This window comes from Pinus tabuliformis, chromosome 2_1, assembly GCF_031772625.1.
Source record: "Pinus tabuliformis cultivar Carrire ecotype Pingquan chromosome 2_1, CPIR1, whole genome shotgun sequence".
Classification (NCBI taxonomy): Eukaryota; Viridiplantae; Streptophyta; class Pinopsida; order Pinales; family Pinaceae; genus Pinus; species Pinus tabuliformis.
This window is the reverse complement of record NC_142299.1, coordinates 259,021,618-259,030,279: the sequence shown is the minus strand read 5'-3', so window position 1 is coordinate 259,030,279 and position 8,662 is coordinate 259,021,618. Positions and strand designations below refer to the sequence as shown.

The following is an 8,662-nucleotide window of genomic DNA, read 5'->3' as shown; positions in this document are numbered from 1 at the left end:
ATCGCTTGCATGACAGGCTCGATCCTACTGCTTACAGCATTTGAATGCCTACACAAGTGATCAAAGACATAACAAAGCATACAAGTACAAAGAGCATAATTGAAAGTAATCTACTTAATAGATCAAGGAGCATTAAGATAAATGATGCACTAACACACACATTTATGGAAAGTGAACTAGTAGATGTATATATTAATAGAATAAAGGAGGAAGCATACAACCAAGCCTTGATGTCAATAAGCTCTCCTTGAGTGATGTCCAAGTCTAAGCTTAAGCTCCCCATGCACTAATTCTCCAAGCCAAATGAGTAGCGTGTAGGCACATTCTCAGCATAAAGGTGCAAATAGCCAAAGATCGACCATTTTGGAATGGGAAAAGATGAATATATAGGCAGGGAAAGGAAGTTAGGATCTCTCCAAAGATAGGAGAAAGCCCTCATCTCAAGGAAGTAGCTCATAGGGATAATACCAAAAGAAAAATTTGAGAGAACTCGACCTCATCCACACCAAACAACCTCGAACTCTTCGTTCTGGAAGCCTCTAGATCAAGAAGCTCCTTGTCCTCTTTGGGAAAAATTTTCTTTTAGGGATCATTGTGGGTATCCAAGCCAAAAGAGCACTGACATCATGAGTCTAGTGAAGTGCAGCTAGCGACTAGTAGAAGTGGATAATGTCAGGGAAGTGATGATACTCAAATTATGGTTTTAGAGCTTTTTTATTTAGGGGAACCTCAAGGTATTTTTCCATTATTGTTTTAGGGAGGATCTGACCTGCATATCTGGATGAGTACACCACATGATTTCTATGTTTCAGACACTTCCGGGTATGCCAAAGGGAAGTGTGGGAGGTGTGATAAAATACAGTGTAACACGTCGTCCTCCTGGAAGGTCACGTTGAGGGGAGAAAATTATCTCAACTACTTCACCACCCCCCCAGAGGGATTTATGGAGTTGAGCTTCAACGGAGCTTCAAAGGGAAAACTAGGCCTAGCAGGCCTGGGAGGACTGTTTCGAGACCCCCAACACCAACACCATTCTTATCTACATAGACCATTGTGGGTATGCTAGCAATAACGAAGAAGAATGTGTGGCTTTCAGACAAGGCCTATACATTGAAATCAATATGAAGTACAAGAATATTGTAGTGGAGGGTGATTCTAGGCTTCTAATAAACACGGTGAAAAAATGAAATCATGGAGCTAAATGGGAAAAGCTCATCCACAATTAGAGAACAACAAGTTTAATCCAGGAGATAGGAAACCTTCTCATCCACTTCAACTATATAATGACTAACCACATAAGAAGGGATGGTAATAGAGCAGTAGACTTCCTTGCAAATTGGGGTTGCAGTCACCATAATGTGCCTTTGGAGATAATATGGTCGTGTCAACTACAGGACGAATGGTTCTGACCCTTGAATGAGATCCTAGAGTATGACCAAAGGCATAACTCCCAAGACATATAGAGCCTCGATCGGGTTGTGAGCTATCGAACAGGGCAATTAAGGTCGTCATCATGATAAGTTCATAGTGGAATTTTGGCACTGTCCCTCACATACTTGAAGTGCAGGGATTGGTGGCCTTTAGCATGCTTAAGACTATATGAATGAAGGAAGGTGGCATAATTAAGCGGGTAAGTTTATCGAAGGCAATGAATATTAGAAGGACAAGGTTGGAAAGAGAAGAGGTACCAAAGGCACGATTATAACAGAGGCTTCGGAAGGGATGTGGGCTCATTTGGCTCCAAATGTAGGTTATCATGTATTTTAACTGGCTTTTACTCCATTACACCATGATTCCCTACATCTGGTTTGATAATTGGGGGCATTGGGTTTGTGGGAGAGAGTAATTCAGGCTGGGAGAGATGCATGGTGTTGAGAGTATGCTAGAATAATCTCAGCTCCATGGGTTCCTCCTTGGTGTCATCCCATTATGGAATTTGCCTCTCTCGCATGGGGCTTATCAAGATTGGTGGGGAGGGGATCAGTCCGAGGGAATACCATTGTCTTGTATGCATAGAAATCTTGTGGTTCGGGGGCTATGAGTCTGTTAATGTCTATGTCGGGGTGAAAGTCTGTTTCTTAGTTAGCTACGAGGGTGCTAAGGATAATTCACAGCATTGGATCCAGAGGGTAGGCGCCAAGTACCTGTGGAAAGCTTGTAGTGGGGAGGTGGTCACGGGTAGGGGTCTTCTGACGTCTGGGAAGTGGCATGAATTGAGTGTTGGCCATGCCAGCCTCGACTAGAGGAAGGGAGGTCTAGAGGCAAGTTGAGCTTGGGCTAGGGGCCTCTTGATGAGTCAGGGGGGATGGGGGAATGGTTAGACATAGGTGGGAAAGGGAGGTGCGCGAATTGAAACCTGTCAGTGTGGCTACCAAAGCAAATTTTGTAGTTAGCCAACTATTGGCACTTCACTCCCAAGGTTGCGGCTGAGGCGATTGCAACGGCATGGGCATGCTAGGGCATTTGCTGGGGCATAGTCACCAGAGTGCGGGTCATGGTCAAGCTAGGTGGGGGATCCTGCATTTCGTGGGTTACAAAAATGAACCAAGGGGGGTGGAGTTTGTGAAGAGGAAGAGCCTTCGGGTGTTGCCATTAAAAAGCATAATGTTATCGCAATTCTGGTTTCTTGTTCCTATAGCAATTTTGCAGAATGATAAATATTCTCGAACGTGAAGAGCACTGAAACTAGTTCCAAGCCATCTTGAGTCGTGGACGGTAGATACTGTGACAAGGAGATAATGGGCATAACAATGAAAGGTAAAGGCCAACGAAAGCGACCATGAGGGGTTGAGACCGAGGCGGGACCAAGCACCTCGGGTAAACATCCAGGTAGAAAACCAATGGCCAACTTGATAGGTGAAGCAGAAGCAACATACAAGGAAGGCACCCAGGAGGAGATAAAGTGATTGATAGTAGAATGGGAGGAAGACATCAACCGATAAGTGAGTGTGGATGAAGTTGACCTAGAGGACTGGAAGCTCTTGGTTCCGGATCTGGGCAACACCAGAGGAAGAGGGACTCAATATAAACAGACCTTGCATCTTTACTGGCTGATGAAATGCCTCCTCGGCAAGGCCATGGAGCAAATCTGGATGACTGCTATCCAGGATTTCCCAAATTATAAACATGAATTTCAGAAGCTACAATTTCAATTGCAGAAATAGGACGGTCACCTTGGACGCATGGAGAGACATTTCCCCTGCATGTTCTTTCAGACAAAGCTGCCAGGCTATAGTACAAAAGATTTGGCCCTAGTCGCTTCAGCCTTCGCCGAGAAGGATGGATAGAATGTTGGTTGTTAGTTAATTTTGATTAAGTTTTTCATGTGAATAGATTTTAATTTCAAGTTTGCAGTCATATATATATATATATATATATATAGGAAAATAGAATATGGATGTGGACATGACAATCACATTTATCTATCTTTGATATATAGACTCGATATTTTTTGTTATTGGATGGCTTTGTTGGGTGTGGAGCCTCATTATCTTCCTTATTTAGAGGTATCGCCACATTGGACCCCAGTTCGTAATGTGGTGGCAAGACCACCCATAAAATGTACACTGCTAGGGGGTACAAGGGGGTCGACGACGATTATTTGGAGCCCCCCCTAGCGAGGGATGGCGAGGGATCAGGGGTAGCGCCCCTGAAGCTAAAAATAGATGTAAAATTTCCTTGTAAAATGTTGTAATTTCGTAGTCAATCTGGGTCGTTCATTAGGTGGAGATCTAACGGTAGAAGTTATGTTTAATTTAAGATTTTGTTCCCTAGAAGGAAACCCCTTGCTATATATGAGGGAATTGTATTGCATCTATGTAGATCTATATTTTGAGCAAGAAAGAGAGAGGAGATTGTGTGAGAGTGAAGAGGGAATTACAACGGATCTATTGTAGGTTGTATGTCTTCATTTTGCTGGATAATATAAAAGGAAGGACTGGTTGTTTCTCCGTGGACGTAGCCCAAATTGGGTGAATCACATAAAAGGAAGGACTGGTTGTTTCTCCATGGACGTAGCCCAAATTGGGTGAATCACGTATATGTGTGTCTCTCTTGTTTTATGTGTTTTTCGTGTTTATATTTTTGCAATATTTTATGTGTTCCATTGCTCTGTAATATATAATTTTCTAACAGGCTTGTCATGTGGTCAGGTGGTCAACACACTTGGTTTCCGCTGAGCAAGTTGAGACCACCTAACCTGGCTCTATGTGATTACAACTTGTTTGTTTTATAATGAAAAAGAAGGATCTACTAAGCCTAACAAAAAAAAAATCATTTTATATAGAAATCTAAATTTTTACATCACCATATATGCAAATTTCTTACATAGCAAGTTTAGTATGAGTCTTATCTTTACAATAGGATTTATCGAGATTTGGTATCATGGTGAATGCAGCCAAAATGGACATATGTAGTTATTGAATTGTTTTCTATATGTACATGTCACAAGTAACTTTATATGATCTTCTCACAACTTCTTGTAAATAAACATTGTCAAAAGATAAAATCTTCAATTAAACAATAATATGCTATATCTTAATATTGAGAGGAGTTTTGAACCCAAAAATATAGTCTATAAGCATTTAAAAAATCTACTAAAACACTTGAAATTTAATATATCAATTGTTATTACTTGATTATGAAAACTAAGGTACAAGTTTTTCAATTAAAAAAACCTATCCGCTTACACTTTTGGGCAATTGCTAATATTATTTATATTCTTATAATAGTAAAAGAAAAATGTTAATCATTCGATCAATTCCTCTTTCAGAAAAAATAAATAAATTTTACATATAAATAAATAAATATTACATGTACTCTCCCGAGTTAAGATGAATTTTTTCTTTTATCAAATGTAATCCGTGGCATGATAACATAAGAAACCCAATAGTACCGTTTAATGGATGTTTACCTTTGTGAAGCGTTCTCCTAAACGAAACTTGACGCTTCCATAGGACAATGAAACGACAAACATTTAAATAAATATGGGCAGAGATCCCGCGACGGTCATTTTCCAGGCTGGCTTGACAACCTTTATTTTAACGAAGAAATTCGAGCAAACCCATGTTTACGGAGAATCCGAAAACATCGTGGAATGTGTAATTCACCTATTCAAACTTATAAGACAGTCAAAGTCAAAAGTCAAAGTCAAAATCTATAACGATATTTGCATGGTTTTTCTCGTTTGAGTGAGGTGTTCTAATTCCCATCAGGAATCATGGGACAAATTCAATTTAGGGAGGTGAAACGTCAAAATTCTTCCCAAATCTGAGATATATGTCCATACAATTTTGACTATAAAATTGTGATTCGTTTTACAAAACACTTGACGCAATGAAAAGATCCCAAGAAAACAAGTCACTCAATAAAAACGGTTGAATCTCACTCCCTTAAATAATACACGTCCAAGATCGTTCGCTTCATCTCCATTTCACTACAAATTATATCTCAATTCTGCCATCGAGCCCTCTATCTACAGACCTTGCTTTGCTTGGTGAGAATAAGCGAGAAAGGAAAAAGAAAATATGGGCAATTATGTGTGCTGCATGCCGGTAGGCATGAAGGAGGAGGAGGAAACCATCGAGCTGATTAGCTCAGGGGGCACCGTCCGAATACTTGAGAAACCTGTCATCGCCGGCAAAATCATGCAGGAATTCCATCGCCATTTTATTTGCCATTCCCACTCCTTGTACATCGGGCAGAAGACACCCGCGCTTTCTCCAGACGAGCACTTGGAAGTAGGAAACATGTATTTCCTTCTGCCACAGCAATTTTTCCAGTCTGAGTTAACGCTTGTATTACTGGCTTCCTTAATATCGCCTGCATTGTCCTTAAAACATCCAATTACTCCCCGTGCTCACATGTCAGCTTCTTTGCGCTGTATCGAACGCGCGTCAGCTCTGTGCCAACCATTTGAGATAGAGATGAGCGACGTGAGCGGAAGCCTTGTGATTAGAGTGTCGGAGGAGTTTATTACAAAGCTTTTGGAAGACGGGAGACCTAGCGTTGACAAACGCGCTGATGCATTGGGCAGCGATTCCGCCGATGACAAGCGTAGGCTGTTGGATACTCCGCAATTGCAAAGAGATTATGAGCGGCTGGTCACGGCGGGAAGCAAACGGTGGAGACCTAAGCTTGAGAGTATCAAGGAAAGAGAGCAGGGTAATTGCCAGAAGCTGGTATTGAAGATTAAGGAATTATGTGTTAAGTGATTGCGTTGGCCTGTTATGATGATATTTGAACACGGCGGAGGCGGCGGCATCCCTTATGTGAAATTTGGGTTACATGGTCGTTGTACATAATGAAATATTTTCAGCGTGTTCGTTTTAGCTCGGGAACAGTTATTTCCTTTTGGCTGAGAGCTCTTTTGATTAGATTCACCATTGTGAAACCAAGGTCTGCGGTGCGATGTAATTATTACTTGTAAAATATGGAGTTCAACTAGATACACATTTTTTGGATGGTAAATTGCAGTTGCTAGGCGTCCAGCATGTACCCTATGAAAATGTAGTTAGAAAACAGACAACTTCAAATCGAATTTTGCTTATTTTATGGCCATCGTAACCACATTGTTTATTTCCTTTGAAAATCAGGGAAACCACATTGTTTATTTCCTTTGAAAATCAGGGAAATTTCAGTAAGATTTTGATTAATTTGGTAAGAGATTTTTGTAAATTTTTTAATAAAAAATCATAGTTATTAAATTTTCAAGGTTTTAGGTTTCGTAAAAATTTGTGATAATGTTGAATTTTTTTTGTAAATTTTTTTTTTAATCTAGAATAATCTGTAACTGATGAAAGTTATCCTGAATCTATTTCCACACTATTACGGGCAGATTTGTTAACTTTGTTTTTCCTAAATTTCAGCCAATTTTAATGAAATTCGTCCACTAGACCCTTCCCGTTTTATGCGTTAAGAGGCAGCAGGTTGGTTTTAGTGAATACAAATTTAGAAAGATAAATCAGTTCAGTTTCCTTTGATTTCGGGAATTAAGTTATCCTGATCTGTATATGAATATGTAGAATATCTTACATTTGTATTTGGGCACCTATTTTGCAAAACATTTTAAAGAAATCTTGTTTAAGTTTCAAATTTATATTAATACTCTAGAATTTAGAAAAAGTTGAATAAAGAATTACTGTAATATCTATATAAAGCTGTAGTTAAAAGTGAGATTTAATATTACTGGATTATTATTCAAATTATTGGAATAAAACAAAAAGGAGTTAAAACGTATATATAAAAAACATATGATAGCAGAGGTGTTGGACTAACCCCTTCTTCAGTATTTGCCCAAAATATCACCCATAGTTATTGGATGGTGGATGAAGGTGGAGCACTAAATTATTTCCATAAATAATGGTCAATCTCAGAGAACACCATTTAACTCCCATGCATTCATTGAGAGTGTATTCCAATGAAATTAATATGCACATAGTAGCCATAGGAGACACATTTTAGAGTTTTTTTTGGATTAAAGTGAAGTTTTTCGGCATTCCCCATAGACCTCCTAAAGTTGGGATTTGATGGTAACGATTGTTGGGCCACTTAAAGTAGATGTAAAACCCTTTTTCATTTTTTTGGTAGTAAATTTCTTCTAACTAGTAGTGCATAGTAAAATTTTGTGGAAAATGGAAGGGAAAATAACTTCTTAGAGACATTTTTATAGTGCATAGATATCTCAGGTAGCAATCAAGAGAAAAATATCAAATATCATTCTTATATGGATTTAATAATTAGTGGAAATAAATTATAAGTGATGGTCAATTTTGATTCATCACAAACATTTTCTAGAAATAGCTAGCAAGTGTACTCAAACCTAGAATTGCATCATGTAGTGTTTAAGTTGAGGAAATCAATTTTAAGGCTAATGTATTAGTTGGGGTTATATCTCCATTCCACAATGGAAGGTCCATGTGAAATTTATGGTTTTGTAAATCGGTGATTTTAAGGGAATTCTTGGATGCAAATTCCGAAGGAGAAGATAATTAGTTATCGTTCCATTTGTAGACAACTTGGTGATAACTCATGGAGGAAAGACTTCTGTCATGCATAGAATAACAAGGAAGTTGGAAAGAAATGTGTAGAATATATCTACATTGAGCATGAAGAGGGAAACCAAGCATCCATAAGCTTATCCTTTTGTAGTAGTGATTGAAGAAGTGGATGAGGGTGGACTGGAGATGCCCATTCCATCAATACTTTCTTACATGTTGGATGATTTTTAAGTTCATATTCCTAATTCTTTTCCAAAATTACTCTGACCTAGGAACACCATTGATCATCGTATTGATATTGAAATCAAGTTGCAAACTCCAACTAGATCTCAATATAGAATTTCTAGACCCAAGTTGGAAGAATTTAGGTGCTAGTTAATTGAGCTTATCAATAAAAGTTTCACTAAGAATGTTAGGTCTCTTTATAGTGCATTTGCCCTCTTCCAAAAGAAGATGGCCATAATATTTGAGGACATTCTTGGAATATCATCCATTAAACAAGTGGACCATAAAAAATTGATACTCCTTAAATTTGTTAGCCAATTGATTGAAAATTTTAGCTAAGGCCAACGTTTTCTTCAAGATGGAATTGAGGTAGAGCTACTACCAATTAAGGATTGTGGATGGAGATGCGTTGAAAATGTCCTATGTGAAAAGGTACACCA

The 8,662-nt window shown here is 38.7% G+C and overlaps 1 protein-coding gene across 1 annotated transcript; it reads left to right on the top strand.

Moving 5' to 3' along the window:
* The first annotated feature begins 5,525 nt into the window (after positions 1-5,525).
* LOC149199716 (uncharacterized) lies at positions 5,526-6,212 on the top strand. The gene has a single exon (XM_089400667.1). It carries the CDS (start codon positions 5,526-5,528, stop codon positions 6,210-6,212), a length of 687 nt encoding a protein of 228 aa, XP_089256793.1.
* The last annotated feature ends 2,450 nt before the right edge of the window (positions 6,213-8,662 follow it).

Excerpts from the sequence above, each read along its gene's own strand:
- LOC149199716 (XM_089400667.1), top strand. The coding sequence starts at position 5,526 with ATGGGCAATTATGTGTGCTGCATGCCGGTAGGCATGAAGGAGGAGGAG.